This window comes from Cynocephalus volans, chromosome 14 (assembly GCF_027409185.1).
Source record: "Cynocephalus volans isolate mCynVol1 chromosome 14, mCynVol1.pri, whole genome shotgun sequence".
NCBI lineage: Eukaryota > Metazoa > Chordata > Mammalia > Dermoptera > Cynocephalidae > Cynocephalus > Cynocephalus volans.
This window is the reverse complement of record NC_084473.1, coordinates 15,318,259-15,334,773: the sequence shown is the minus strand read 5'-3', so window position 1 is coordinate 15,334,773 and position 16,515 is coordinate 15,318,259. Positions and strand designations below refer to the sequence as shown.

Here is a 16,515-nt window from a genome sequence, read left to right as displayed (position 1 = left end):
AAAATGCTATTGCATAGCCGGCTTTGAGGGGAAATTTAGAGCTGAGAAGCAATAAATAGATAACTGACTTATAAAACTTGCCAAATGCTCCTTTTTTTGCTTAACTACTACAATTGGATACTTCCTGATTCACTCTCCCATAGTTAAATTTATTATGTAGTCTTGTCTCAGTTTGGGCTTCTATAACAAAAATATCATGGACATGGTGGCTCAAACAACAAACATTTATTTCTCACAGTTCTGGAAGCTAGAAAGTCCAAGAGCAAGGTGTTGGCCAGTTTGGTTGCTGGTTTGCAGATGGATTCCTTCTTGCTATGTCCTAATATGGCAGAGAGCAGAGAGAGAGAGAGAGAGAGAGAGAGAGAGAGAGAGAGAGAGAGAGAAAGAAAGTTCTTTCTAGGAAGAGGGCAAGTCAGGGATTATGAGTGGAGCTGGAGAAAGCAGTTGGGAGGGAGGAATAGGCCCTTAAAATTTCCACAGAACAGCATGCCATGGCTTTTTGTGATTATCATCCATCACTGTGTGATGCATCTCATGGTCAAATAAATATAGAACCTTGATGTGCTCTGCCTCAGTAGTTTTGTTTCAGAGTTGGATGTGCTTATTACAGTGGGAACTATCTTATGTTACTTTTCTGCTTTATCTTCTGCTCTATTATACAGACAAAATGCAAACCAAAGACAACTATAATAGGTTGGAAAGATCTTTTCATGTTTCCAAGAAAGAGTAGTGAACTTTGTGTTTCAGTGTGCCTTATTAGAAAAAGAAAACAGTTGGAATCACATTCCCCACATCCTATTGTAATCACCATTAGGAATTAGCTGTATTTATGCTGAGCTTCTCTAGCAGCTACTTGTGGCCAAGTTCTTAAATAGCTGTGCACCGCAGGTATAGCTTTATAATTTTAGAAGACAGTTGTCAGGTGATTTAAGATGTCATGGGTTCTTTAATGCCTCTGTTTTTTATTTTCTTTATATCCAGAGTAAAATAAAGAAGCGATCCTGGGTTCTCCATGAGTGTTTGGAAAGAGTTCCTGAAAATGTGGAAGCTGCGAAAGAACTGCTTCAGTATGGATTAAAAGGCACGGACCTGGAGGCTCTTTTAGCAATAGGGAAAGGAGCAGATGATGGCAGGTTGGTTATAGACAGATTTGGTTTCAAAATAAAGGTGACTTTGCCAAAACTTTTAAGCTGAGCTTTTGGACTAGATGAACTTTTCTTAATGAAGCAGTTGCTTTAGTCACTTCTTTGTTATCTGAGGTCACAGCTTTTTTTTCTTTATGTTAAATATGTTTGCATGTGATAGCTTGATGCTGAGGAAATGTCAGGTTCTACAACATTTATTGAATGCTGGCCATTTCTAAATTGCTTACTAGTCAACCACCTTAGACAAGTCTGAACTTCCCTTCCCTTAACTGTAGGATCATTCCTCCTTCATAGAATTACTCTGAATGATTAAATTATGTATCTTGTGAAAGCATCTCATAAACTTTTAAACACCATTCAAATGTCAGTTAATAATAATAGTAATTACATTATTTGGTGAGCTTTTGCTCATCAGGTATTTGGAACTTCTTTTGTGATATAGATGTGATAGTATATCTGAGAATGAGACTGACATTCATTTTAAGATCTTAAATAGAAGTGATTCAAATAGTAAACTCTGTGGGCAACATTTTCTGCTTAGGCTGTTTCACATTGGATGAATATAATCCCACATGTTTTTTTAGATAGTTTTCATTTTCTTGATTTTCTAATTTCTGTGTGTGATGATTACTGATGACTTTTTGCTTGTCCTATGAATATAATGAATGAATCACTTTGCAAAAGTGTATTTCAAATAATTAGCTGTTTCTGTGGAAGTCAGCATAATTAAATCAGTCGAAGTAGGAGAAAGCAGCTTTTCACATGAAATTAAAAAAGTTAACCAAACTAGGTTTGTGTTTTATTTTTTTCTTGTAGATTTACATTACCTGGTGAAATAGACATTGATGGTATCTCCTATGAGGAACTTTCACCACCGGATGAAGAACCTGCCAAGAAAAGAAAAGAAAAGGAATTTAAGAAGAGACAAGAGCTATTTAAATTAGTGAACTTTTCAATGTAAATGATTTATTACTGTTCATTTGATAGTTTTTTAAAAGTAACTGTTCTTTTCAGTGTGTTCTTTACTAGTGATAAATACTCTAACTTACTTCAGCAACTTAAATCAAATGTCTTTAATGTTATTTTACTCTTGTGCTTTTGTGTACTATACCATGAATTTTGGAGTAAATGGAGTATTAACCACTTTCATTCTATTTTAACTTCTAGAAAAATGTACTTCTATGTAAATATAAGTGGCCTAATACAATTATTCAAAACAGGTTGACACTGGAACAGAAGGAACTTTGCCGTTGCAGACTGAAATTATTAACCTACTTAGATCGACTTGCAACATATGAAGTAAGGAATAATTTTAATCAAACCAATTATGTTTATGTGATCTGTCATTATAAATGGTATGGCTGCCCTAATATCTGATATTCTTGGTCTTTAGAACTGTTTATATGGGAAACATTATTTTTTTTTGCAGAAGGAGTTTCTCTTGTGTACTAGTTTTGGTAAAAATTAGAGATTGTGAAAGGCCAGAAGTTGTTTTGTTAGAAAAGGGAATAGAAATGCTTTAGCCATTTCAGTGCATCTACGTTTTCTAGATTTACATTTCTTTTCATTTACTTCTATTTTGTATTTTGATTTTATGGTAATGACACATAGCTATTTCCAGTGCCAAATTTTGGTATACCCCAGGTTTTAAGAATCTTAATGTGAATACTACTAACTTGTTTTATTATAGTGATTTGTTAGTGGGTTGAATTTAGTTGATCTTTGATCCTAATTAGGGCCTAAATTATACACTTGAACTTACAAGCAGTACACTTCATATTTGTGTATTCAGGGACACAGATGTCCTCATGTTGGGCATTTCAGTAGCACTCTGTACTGCAAGACCAATTTAGATATTGTTAAGGTGTAAATGGAAATGAGCCACATTTCAATAAACATGCATAGTTTAGATTTCTTTTTCACAACACCTTCAGAACTGAAGTTACCCAGGCTTTAAAATAAATTTCTAACTACTGAAGTTTGACTTCACTTCAAGGTTACTACCTCAGGCAATCTATTACGCCTTTCTTCTGTGGGCGTACCTTTGTTGGCACTGGTGCACAGTAGGCATTTAGTAAATGTCACATCTAATAATGTGATGCCCATCCTGAGAACAATGGAGGTGTTTCGTACTTCTGACTATGCAGGCAAATCCAAAAGGCTTTGATTCCCTCACCCTGCTGACATAATTGAAATGTTTTCAAACAAAATATTAAACGAGGGCTGTTTCTGTGGTTATTAGAAAACACTGGTAATAAGTATATCACTTTTTGCAAACAAGTTATGAAAAATTCCTAATAATATTATTTATAGGTACAACTAGGTTGGCTGCTTGATGATCATATTACTTTAAAGCATGTCCTTTTACTGTGTCTGAGTTCTTTGAGATTTTGAGGTAATATTTGAAAACGTATGTGAACTGTGGAAATCTATATAGTTGTAGTTCATTATTCTTATAATTAGCCTTAGTTTCACTGATGATATCTTTAAAAAAAAGGTACCTAAAATATTTAGTGTTTGATTATTCAGTTAATTTTCTTTCATTATTCTATAGTTGTTGAATTGCTATTCCCCAAATGACAGTAGTAAGTACATTTGTTATTACATTATAATTGTGACATTTAAAGTATTTATTGAGGCTACTTTTTTAGGGCATTAAGCTAAGCTTTTGGGAAAAAAAAGTAGGTGAATTTGATGAATTTGCTGTTATAACTTAGTGATGAAAATGTTCAGATATAATGGCTAATCAAATAGTGGTAGAGATGGGCATTGTGTTTTAGTCTTAAGGCAAAACTTATTTTATTAATTCTGTGATAAATGAGATAAAAATGAATTCATTTAAATTTTACATGAGTGCCTACTATATGCCAGATATTATGCCATTGCTGGAGGCGGAAAGAAGAGCAAGGAACAATCTTCATGGGGTCCACATTATATAGTCATTAAATGATGATAATAAAGGTATAAAAAATTGGTGAGGGAGCATAATGGAGAGAAACATTAAATTCTTCTGAGAAGACTCCATATAGGAAATAATATTTCAACTAGTTCTTAAAAAAAGAAAATCAGATTTCAGGAGCAATGGAGTACTATAGAGGAGAAACTGGAATGGAATCTCCATAAAGGCAGGGGTTTTGTCTTATTCACTGCTTTGTTCCAGGAGCTTGAATAGTACCTGGCTCATTGAGGAGCTCAGTAAATATTTGTTGAAAGAACTAATAGGTAAGAGAATACCTTAAGAAATACCAACTCGTTTGTTGAGGACTTCACTTTGTCAGTCATGGTCTTATGTACTTTATCTAGATCATTTCCCAACAGTCCTTTGAATTTTATCCTTTCAATTCTATGGGTATGAAAACTGAGGTTTAGAGAAAGTAATTTGTCCAATTAAAGAGGAAGCAAGAATTTATAACCAGGTCTCTGATTGGTAGCCTATGCTGATAATCAGTGTGCTGTAGAAAGGCCTACTGGCTTTGAAGGAAGATGGCCTGCTCTTGAGAAACTAAGCTAGTGAGGCTAGCTGGACCTGGATGTGGGGAGTGGGGGTGGTACAGAACAGAGGTGGTGATGTGGTTACAGTAGTTTGTGGCCATATGTGGAAATGTCAGATGCTGGGTAAGGACTTGAATTCTTGTGAGAGGTTGTGAGAGTTTAGGAAAGAGTGGGGAGGGAGGAGTTGAGAGAGTGGTTGTGGGCAGCACTTTGAAGAAGTTTTATTGTGCAGGGGAGCAGAGAAGATGGTGGTAGCTAGAGGGGGACATGAGTTTAAGGGCTGTTTTTAAAGTAGAAGGAAGAAGTATTATTTGTATGCTAATGGGAAAAACCAGTAGAGGGGTGAGGAGGAATTTATTGAACAGGAGAAAGAGGGGATACATGCATGATTATAGAAATGGAGTAGAAACTGGATCTAAAGCATGGGTGGAGTTTTGAGGTATTTTTAGGAGAAGAGATATGTTTCTTTTTGGTCTAACTGGAAGGAAGGAAAATCATACTGGCACAGATACAGGTAGATTTATGGTTTTGGTGGATTGAAAGTGAGGGACTTCCCATTTGGTAGTGTTAATTTAAAAATGTGAGGTTTTCAGCTGAGAAGGGAGGATGGGGAAGAGGATTTTGGAGGTCTGGAAAGAATGAAAGACTTGTGAAAAAGTTTCTAACAGAGACTAGGAAAGAAAACTTCTTAGGGAAATGTAATAGTCACTGAAGAACAGTGCTGAATATGTATTTGAATTTTGTTGTCTTGAGTTTATCAATTTTTTAGCTTTTTATTATACAAAAATTTCAAACATTTATAAAAATATAGAGAATAGTGTAATGAACCCTGATGTGCTCATTGCTCAGTGTCCTCCATTTTCACCATTTGCCAGTCTTGTATCTTTTATTCTCTCTACCTTCCCATTCCTGCCTTTTCTTTCACTTAAGTATTTTCAAACAAATTCCAGATATCTTATCATTTTACCGATAAGTGCTTAAATATACATCTCTAACTGATAAGGACTTAATAAAAATATAACCATAATGACACTATTATTTCTAATAAGATTGGTAGTAATTCCCTAATATCATCTTCATGTTCAGATTTCCCTTTTGCCTCACAAATGCTTTTTTTTATAATTGGTTCGTTTGAATTGGGATACAGTCAAGGTTGAGATCTTGAAATTAAAATGGGAACAGTCAGCTTGGTTTTGTAATATTTCTCTAGAGACTTTTGGTGGCTTGTGTTCAGGAGTCGTAGTTGACTTTTACCAGGTGAGTGTGGTAAAGGGAGAGGCAAGGGATTGAAGAAATCCTTTTATAATGATGGACCAGGGACTTTAAGCTGAATAGAAGAGATAAGAGACTGAGGGTAGATGGAAGATGAACAAAGACATAGGGTCAGTTGATTGGATGCGTTAGTGAGGTTGTGGGATTTTTGGAATGCCACCTAGTATATGAGCTGGACAAATAGGAGCAGGTGGCCACAGAGTTGGTTCTTGACATTGAGATGTCCCAGAGAGTGCCTTTTGCTGATGATAGAGACCCAGGGTTTGGTCATGGGATGTGTACCTGAGCTGAGATAATGGAAATGATTGTCATGGATGGAGGAGTCAAGGAACTGAGAACATTTTTGAAATGCTTTCTTCCTTTGGTTTCCATGAGTATGCATTAAATTATTACTTTTTCCCCCTTACTTCTCTGGCTGTTCACCTCCATCTGCTTTTCAGATATAGATTCCCTTTTCCTTGCTTATCCTTTAAATGATATTGTTTCTCAAGGTAGTCTTCCTTGGAATCGTACTCACTTCTGTATTAATACCTCCACATCATATATCTCTACCTCATCTCTTTGTCCAGAACTCCTGATCTGTACTGTATATCCACATACTGGGTAGATCATTTTAGAGTTGATATAGTTCCAGACTCAACATGTCTGCAAGTGAACTTCTCAACTCTCCACCCTCCCTCCCTTACCTCCTCCAAACTTCTCATTCTTCTCTATTTTCTATCTCAGTAAATTAATTCAGTCAACAATGTTTATTGGTCATTTATTTTGTGACAGGCAGTGTGCTAGGAATCTGGGGCTCAGCATTAAACATGGCATACATGAGCTCTAACTCATATATTGTAGTCACGAGACCTGCACTCGCAATCCCATGGCCATCTTCTCTTTGTCTCTTATGTTTCAGCTTGGGGCTACTTCTGGGAACCCTTCCTTGTCCTCCCAGAACTAGTCGTGGCACCCTCTTATGTGTCCCCCTTATCTATTCTTATTTGCCTGTTCGTCTTTCCTTCTAGATTTTAAGCTACCTGGAGGGCAGGGAAAGTGTGTTGTTCAATGTGTCTCTGATGCCTGTTAAAGTACCCCTAGCACACAGTGTACACCCAGTAAATATTTGTTGAATGAATGAGTAGTTCAATCTGCATTTCATATAGATTGCTCTAGCAGTTGTATAATTAACCTAAAGTTTTTATTCAGAGGTGACAGGTGCTGATAATGCATAATCATGTTGTTTGTCATTGCTTATTTGTTTTTACCAGGTGGTTGATTTTGGTTATCCTACTATAATGAACTTAATTTTTACTACCTATGCCATTTACTTCTGGATTGTCTTTTAATTAACAGCGTTTATAAATATGGCCCTTTTCAAAATAAAGGCAAGCATGCAGATATAGTACTTTAGTTAACAGTTGATAGTTGAAATTAATTAATTCAGGCCTTATTTATTCAGGCAAGCAGGGTTGCAAAGGTTTGTAGTATTTCCTTGTCACCCACAAAACATGGAAAGTCTTTTTATTAAATCACTGTTTCACCTCAGGAAATCCTGGGAGTGCCTCATGCATCTGAACAGAGATATGATGCTGAATTCTTTAAGAAGTTCAGAAATCAGAATATTGTTCTCTCAGCAAGAACTTATGCTCGGGTAAGTTCTTATTTGTAAATAAAATAATTATAGTTATTCACACATTCTAAATCTTTGAGCTATGCAGTTAATGTTATTACATGTATGTACCATTACATTTCCTTTTTTGTTGTAATATTGATAAATGTAGAGAAAATCGAATTATATTTTTAAAATTTTTATTCATCACTGGGTTTAAAAAATAAATACTTGATGTAGCATTAGATTGAAAAAGGTGATACAAGCTAGGAAAAATCAGGACTGTTTCAAAGCACTTCATGTCAGAACTGCATAAAAGAGTTAATTTAAAATTTTTGAATATTGTCATATAAATGCCTCCTTCATTTTTAAGGTTCACATTAGAAACTTGCCCCTTGTCTTTTATGCAGGAAAGTAATGTACAAGCCCTAGAAATTCTGTTTACTTATCATGGCTCTGACCTGCTTCCTCATCGCCTTGCAATTCTCTCCAACTTTCCAGAGACTACTTCTCCACATGAATATTCTGTTTTGCTGCCCGAAGCTTGGTATGTTGACTAAATTTTACCATCTTTCTAAATAATAACAATTTTTTGTTCCAGGATAAAGATCTTAACTTTAAAAGACAATAATTTTAATGTAGTCTATTTAAATTTCTTTTTTCCTTATAATAACATTATTTTTAACTTATTTTTAAATGATCCTGAAACTGAAATTTTTCTAGCATAACAGGATCACCTTAACTGAATGAATACAACCTTTCCTCTTTTTTTTTTTTGAAAGCCTCCTTATTTTACTATTATGTACTCAATATGTACTATTTTTTGGGTAAGAACAGTTTTTAGGATAACAATATCTGTTTGAATTAGTTGTATCTTTTAGAAATTGATGTGTAGTTTTGACAATATCAGGTGGGAAGTCCAGGGGAATCGAGAATGCATCCTGCTTTGCTCAACAACCCTTTCTCCATATGAAATTCCAGAGGCACCAAGACAAATGGGAGGACAAAATACCACTGTTATTAGTTAGACTGATGCTCCTTATCTCACTTCCAGACTATCTGATAACTAGGTTATAGTGTGTGACATAGACTGTAAGACTGGGTGGAATTGTTGAGTCCCAGTATTACTACCTGGTGGTCTTCTAGAGCCAGAACATCTCTTCATGAGAATGAAGTAAAGAGAATATATTTGCCCCAGAGCATAGCTCAAAGATGTGTGTAGGCCATTAGCCCCAGGCCTGAATGGCACCTGGGAGAAGAGAGGAACAGAGCATACCTTGCTTAGATCATGTACTAAATAGATGCAAAAGGCGAAAGAGTAATAAGACATATCCATGGGTGAGATTTTTTATTACATACAGTACACTAGTAAATGTGGCTCAATTATTAATTACATGATTAATCTTTTCTGAATTTGTGTATACTCATCTTTACAATGAGCTAACAGTTCCTGTCCTGCTTACTCACATTGCATATTTTTAGTAACTGATGAATTGATATATATGAAATCTGCATGTAAAGTGTAAAACACTGTAACAGATTATGACAGCTCTCATTGAAATCACTGTCACTAACTTTAGCTACTGGAAACTTACAGTGTTAAGAGATGTTATTAAGATTGGGATTCATTTGGCTTCCTCATTCCTCCCCTGCTGCCTCCACCCAATATCACCTTTATAGGCTTTGTTGTTAATGACGATGATGATCAACATTTATAAAGTAATTATTATGTACGTGGTACATACTTATATCTGGTCTCCAGATAACTTTTTTGATATTATCTTTGTTATTACAAAAAGCTGAGATTTACAGAGGTTTAGTAGCATGCTAAAGTCTATGTGTATATATTCAGCCAGGATTTGAACCTATATTTATTTAGAATTATAGGTCACTATGCTCTAAAAATATGTTCTAAACTCCTTATTTTGCGTTATTCTTAGTACTGGAAAAGTATTTGTTCTTATAAAAGTTAAGAAAAAGAAAAAGTTTGGGATTCCTTTTCCATTTTCAAATAATTTTAGAGCTGTATAGTGGTATGTCAATATATTTTGTAAATATATATTTATGTATATTTCAGAGTATAATTCTATATGTTGTTCTCTGGCTCTTTGCAAAATAGATCTAATTTGAATGGAAATGAGTTTTTCATCTGTAAATTGTTAGTATTGAGAAAAGGGCTAATGTCTCTTAATTTTTCTTAAAACCTAATTTCTTCTTAAACTTGAATACATTTATTTTTATTGTGTTCTGATGATTGCTTAGGTAAACATTTGATTTTAATCTGAAATTTCAGAATTGGTTTGCAAAATAGTTGTGCAATGCCCAGTGCTACACTATCTTTGAATGCCCTGTGTTTTCTTTATGGGGTCTGCCACAAAAAGCTATTTAAACTGTGATAAATTCTTTAGCTGTACTATATTGCAGCAGAGGGTAATTAGAAAATAAAGTTATTTTGAATCATTGTTTGAGATATGTTACTCAGACAAGCTTTGAAGAGACTCTGATTTCTTGTGAGTCCTTGAGTTATATTAATTTTTAAACGATTAAGAAAAATACAGATTTATTTGGTTTTTATTTCTCAAGAAATGTGGATTTTTTTTTCACATTGAGTATTTTTTTCTCTAGTCATAAAGAGTGAGAAAAACAATAGGTTTTAATAGTAATGTCTCTAGACTTTGCTATAAAGCAAAACCACGATTATACTTTAGGCTTAATCATTTCTGTGTCTTCCCTAAGTTACTCCATCCCCTGTACTATCATAATTCTTTGTTCATTCTTGTAGTATAACACTTCTTATATTGTATTATGGCTGTTCATTTTTATTTCTGTCTTTCTGCTTTTTGTACCCTTCTTTAACAAATGCCCAGCCTTCAACCTCTAAGTGAGTATTAAAGGCAGAGACTATCCCTTTCTTCTGTTTGGACCTCCAGGGTCTAGGGGTGGTGCTTGTGTAGTGAGTGCTCTGAAAAAGTTTGCTGACTGAATAAATTTAGGGTCACCTTCTACTATTTTAAAAAGAGATTATAGGGTGTCTCAAAGGGAGTGCAGCAGATAGACTTTCACCTGCTAACATGGGAGAAGCCCCAGGTTGATGTTTACCAAGGCTGTAATGGTGTGAAAAGTTCAATGGCTGTTTTAACCCATTGTTAAGGCTTGTACTCTTTTACCATATTCAGAGTTTTACCCTAATGGAAATGTAGATCAATAAGATATGTTCATAGAGATTATTTCCTTTTTGAAGATGGTTTTTTGACTAGTTTATATTCATTTTCAAGTCTCTTGGAACCGTTAGGTCAGATGACCACAGAGTGTCTGATTTGTTGGGATATGAATGCATCTCTCTACTTATCTGCTTATCATTTGCTGATGATTACCTTAAGTTTGCTGTGCTGGGCGGTGTGGTAAGGATTTAAAAATCAGTAAAATACAGTTTCTCTTCAGCAGATGTTATCAGGGATGCTTTATAGAACAATAGAAATTCCTGCTTACAGCATCCTGTTTTCAAACTGAGGAACAAATAAGAGTTGAAAATACCCTAAATAAATCTAATAAATACCTAATAAGAGAAAGCATTTGCTGCTTTCTCTTATTTCTCCTCAGTAGCAATGTTGAAAACTAATAAAGTAATCTTGTCTCTCCTTGACTGACTTGAATGGCTGTTGAACTTTTTGTGTGTATGCCTTGTTTTTTTTTTTTTTTTTGCAGAGTACCAAGGGTTGCCAAAAAGTTCATGGAAAATGCATATTATGAAAACACTATGCATGGCTTTCAAAACTTTTTGGCACCAAAATAAATTCTACTAACTTGTTATAACATGTTTGAACAAGATCTAGTTTGAGGCACAAAGAAGGATAAGACATCAGTTTGAAGAGATCCCCTATCAGAGCAGCATGTATATTCTGCTAAAATTGAAGTAGGAACAAACATCAAATTTATGGTGAAGCTTGTATGGAAGAATGGTGAAATCATTAATGCTTTACAAAATGTTTATGCGGGCGGTGCCCCAAAGAAATCAGCAGTTTACATGCAGATAATTTGTTTTGAAAAGGATGAGATGATGTTGAAGACAAAGCCCACAGTGGCAGGCCATTCACATCAGTTTGTGAAGAAAAAAATTAATCTTGTTTGTGCCCTGATTGAAGAGGACCAATGATTAACAGCAGAAACAGTTCCCAACACTATAGACCTATCAGTTGATTCAGTTTACACAATTCTGACTGAAAAATTACAGTTGAGCAAACTTTCTGCTCAGTGGGTACCAAAACTGTTACGCACAGATCAGAGCTTTCAATGGAAAATTAAAACAAGTGGGATCAAGTTCCTGAAGCATTTCTTTGAAGAATTGTAACAGGAGGTGAAATAGGCCTTACCAAGTATGATCCTGAAGATAAAACACAATCAAAGAAATGGCTTCCAAGAGGTGGAAGTGGTCCAGGTAAAGCAAAAGCAAACTGGTCAAGAGCAAAGGTCATGGCAACATTTTGTTGGGATTCTCAGGCATTTCACTTGTTGACTTTCTGGAGGACCAAAGATTGATAACATCTGCTTTTTATGAGTGTGTTTTGAGAAAATTAGCCAAAGCTTAAGCACAAAAATGCCCAGGAAACCTTTACCAGCAAGTCCTTCTCTACCACAGCAACGGTCCTGTTCATTCCTCTCATCAAATAGGGTCACTTTTACAAGAGTTTTGATGGGAAATCATTAGGCATCCACCTTACAGTCCTGATTTGGCTTCTTCTGGATTGTTTCTTGATCTTAAAAAAATCTCTTTAGGTCACCCATTTTTTTCTTTGTTTGATAATATAAAAAAGATTGCATTGACATGGTTAAATTCCCAGGACCCTTTGTTCTTTTGAAATGGACTAAATAGCTGGTATCATCACTTAAAAAAGTGTCTTGAGGGCCGGCCCCATGGCTCACTTGGGAGAGTGCAGCGCTAGTAGTGCCAGGGCCGCGGGTTTGGATCCTATATAGGGATGGCCAGTGCACTCACTGGCTGAGTGTGGTGCAGACCACACCGTGCCGAGGGTTGTGATCCCCTTAGCAGTCCCCCCCCCCAAAAGAGTGTCTTGAACTTGATGGAGCTTATGTTGAGAAGTTTATGTTTTTTTATATTTATCTTTTCATTTTATTTTTCCATGAACGTTTTGAAGTTCCCTTGTATACATTGCTCAGTGGCACAACCTATGTTTTTTTCTGCTTTCTCTTCCCTTGATCCCTTCTACTTGTATTTTGCAAGTAATGACTTTTTAATAATCTGTTGAATTGATTTGAAAGAAGTCACTAAACTCTAAATGCATGGCTTCGAAAATGCAGAATGACTGTCTAACTGTGTGAAGGAAAGTTGCATGTAGTTCTCCTGCTCTCTCCACTTCTACCACTCAGCCCTCTTAACTGTTCCTTGAACATGCCAAGCCTGCTCTCGCCTTAGGGTTTTTGATGTTAGTGTACCCTGCTGTTCCCTTCTCCCATATCATCATGTGACTGACTTCATTCAGTGTCTCTATGCAAAGACTACCTCTACGGGAAGGCCTTCCCTGGACACACTTTTTCCAATAGCCTTTACTCCTCCCTCATTCTTTTTGCCCTTACCTATTTTTTTTTTTTTTTCTTCTTCATAGCACTTATATCTAACATATTGTATGGTTGTTTGTCTTTTCTACTATATGTGATCTTCCTTGGCCTTTTATTTAAACTTTTATCCTCACTTTAAATTCTCCTTCCCTGCTTTATTTTCTTTGTAGAATTTTTCATTATCTAATTTAGTTTGTGTTTTACTTATTTATTTTATTTATTGTCTGTTTCCCCTTCTAAAATGTTAGCTCAGTAGGACAGGTATTTTTGTGTGTTTTGTTCCCTTCTTTATCCCTTGGACTTAGAATAGTGCCTGGAACATTGTGGGCACTCAGCAAATACTTGTTGAATGAATGAATGAATATAAAATCCATAAAGGAAGGACTTTGCATCTTGCTCACTAATGTAGTCTCAGTGCCTAAAACAATGCCTGGTGCAAAGCAGTAACTCAGTATTTTTTGAATCAATAAGTGACTTAGGAATTGCACATTAAGTACAAGGAAGGATAGGTAGAATTTTAAATTTTAGAATTCAACGTATATAAAAGTTTGAAAAGCAACAGTAAGTTATGCCAACAAGTTGACTTATTCCCTACTCTCTTTCAAGATCCCATTGGCAGAACTTTTTGCCTTGGCATTTAACCAAAGTTTGATTAATCAATTTTGATTGAACCACATTTTATGATTATGTTGGCTTGGAAACTTCTATGGTATGCACTATGTTTTTATTTTATATTGTAATTCTTAAATCATCATGTGTATTTGACACTGATGAAATCTGAGCAAGTTTTGTAAAACTTTGAAATTACATTTTCTGTCACAGGTGCTGTGTCTTTTTATTAGCTAACTATTCTTAGTTTGTCATTGCTATAAAATGTTTAGACTTTGTATTCTAGTTGGCTATTTTAAAGTATAAAAGTGACATTTCTTATAGTATGTATTAGCTTTCACAATTCATGATAATAGAGATTTTCTGTAAAAAGGAGAATTTTTTTTTTACTTTTGGTATTTTTTTGGTGGGTGCTTATAGCACATTTCGGAAAGATTATTTAGGTTTCTCATTTTTGCCTTTTTTTAAAATTGTAAAATCTTTTCATAATGATGAATATAGTATCGTTTAAAAAAGCTGTAAAATAGTGTAGCATAAGGGTAAGAGCTTTGCCTATCTAGTTGCCTAGGTATGTGATCTTGGGTAAGTTTCTTAACTGCATTCAGTCTTCTCATCTGTGAAATGGGGATGATGATAGCACTTACTTCACGGTGTTGTGAGAACAGTTAATGAATTATCATATATAAACCACTGAGAACAGGCTTGGCACCAAAGTGCTATTTAAGTGTTAGCAGTTGTTATTAGTGCAGAATCCCATATGAAGGTCTTGGCCTTATATACTTATATATTCATATACTTACTGTTTTAAACTTCATATTGGAGTAATTTTATATTTACAGAAAAGATGCAAAGATAATACAGAGAATTCCTGTATACTATTCACCTAGGTTCTCTTTTCTTCTTACATAATCATAGTACATTTGTCAAAATAAGGAATTACTAGTGGTCAGTTCTGCTATAATGTGACACATGCCTTTCTAAAATATCACTGCACTATGCAGAATCATTCAGTGAAAACCACAGGGCATGTGGGAAAAATGGGGTTAATGCAGCACAACACTCAAAATCTTTGTTCACTGGGACAAAGTTAGGAACCTAATAAAAATTACAACATAGTTTATACATGTTAAATGGTTAAGAAATACATAAATACTAAAATATGGCTCTTTACCTTGAAAAAGACCTGAAAAAGACCTTGCTTATGGAAGTGGGTGTCAGAAGACTTGCAATTGGTGAGTTATTAGGAACTGGAGGAAGGAGGGTGATCAGAAATCTGCTAGAAAGTTGTAGCACCAGATGTGGATGCGACTGGCTTCTAACACATGCAGTGAACTGAGGTGACTGGGTGACGTTTTGGGAATGTGCATACACACAGAATCTGACGTGGCTTGGTTTATCTGGGTGCAGTTTTCTGTGTTCATCTAATGCTTCTCAAGGATGAAATTATGTATCAGCAAGCAAAATTTGTGTTATGCTTAAGTTGTTTTCTAATACATAAATTCACTGGAACAAATTTGCTTTTTTAAAACTTTATATTAGAACTTATAGTACAGTACTATGAACTAACTAGAGATTATTTTAGATTTAACCAGTTTTTTTTCTAATTCCTTTTTCGGTTTGAGGCTCCAGTCCGGGATACCACATTGTATGTAGACTTCATTTACTTTTAATATGTGGAAATAAACTCTGTTGTTCAGTATCCATCAGTCAAGAAATTCTTTGATACTTACATTTTACTAGACAGTGAGAATTGATACTCATATTTATATTCCTGGATTATCTTCAGAATCAGCAAGAAAAGGTTGAATTATATTCAGTGTAGTTGGAGATATTGCAATATTCAAAGTATTTTACTGTGTAAGTGGCAAAACTGTTGATGGAAATAGAGTATGTAGAGCACCTCATTCTCATCATCATCCTAGAAAAGCTGTTACTATGGTAACTTGGTGGATTGTTCGCTTGTAAATATCTAAATGTAGTTAGATTATTTGATGAGTGAGTTTGGCTATGAAAAGCATGCAGTAACGTGGATGAACTGCAATCCAGTGAATTGTGAAAATGTTTTTAGATGTTTCCATTTTCCTTTCTGAATGTGCGATGAATTATCTTCTGACTTACTTCTAATTATTCTTTTCTTTTAGTTTACCTTTATGTGACATATCATTAAGGATAAAAATAGAGTGGCTGAGTGAATAATTTTAGGTCACCAGTGGTTTAGATCAGATAAAATGCCAACCCAGTCTTATGTCATTATATACTTAGTCCCCATATTCAGAAACTGCTCTTCTCTTAGAGCATACAAGTCACTCTTGCCTGCCTTCATGTAGAACAACCTTGCAAAACAGTATGGCAAATTGTATAAGTCAATTGGCAGAAGCATTCTTCACCGTGACCTGCAGACCTAGGACTGCATGCTTTAAGTGTTTGTCTCTGGCATTTTATTCCCTTGCTAACCCTAAATCATTCTTGCTTTTCTTAGGCCTTTGTCCCTTTTGTGCTCTCTGCCCCACTTGATGATGCAGCAGAAAATGCAGGGTCTTCAGGAATTTTCCCATTCCCATTTTTCACTGGGAAGTGCCATCACATAAAGAAGTTATACATCCTTTTTTCCTTACTGATAGTCATTGTCACTCACCCAAAGCTAGGAGGCCTTTTGGTGACCAGTTTGGAGGATATTTTTCTGTTTTCAGAGGTTGTAGTATCCTGTGGCAAGTTTTTTTTTTTTTTAAAAACAAGACTAACACATATCTCCCAAAGTTCTGTGAACATAGTGCATGCATGTAATAATGGTTAATAACTATTGAATGAATAAATGATTGTTATGTGAGG

The 16,515-nt window shown here is 35.1% G+C and overlaps 1 protein-coding gene across 2 annotated transcripts in view; it reads left to right on the top strand.

Annotated features, from left to right (window-relative positions):
* Nucleotides 1-16,515, top strand: part of NBAS (NBAS subunit of NRZ tethering complex) — a 361,846-nt gene that overhangs the window by 80,524 nt on the left and 264,807 nt on the right. For both annotated transcript variants that reach the window (XM_063078155.1, XM_063078154.1), the window contains exons 17-21: nucleotides 982-1,133; nucleotides 1,962-2,102; nucleotides 2,366-2,444; nucleotides 7,441-7,545; nucleotides 7,914-8,050. In XM_063078155.1, coding sequence (XP_062934225.1) covers nucleotides 982-1,133; nucleotides 1,962-2,102; nucleotides 2,366-2,444; nucleotides 7,441-7,545; nucleotides 7,914-8,050 — 614 coding nt within the window. The remainder of the gene's footprint in view (nucleotides 1-981; nucleotides 1,134-1,961; nucleotides 2,103-2,365; nucleotides 2,445-7,440; nucleotides 7,546-7,913; nucleotides 8,051-16,515) is intronic.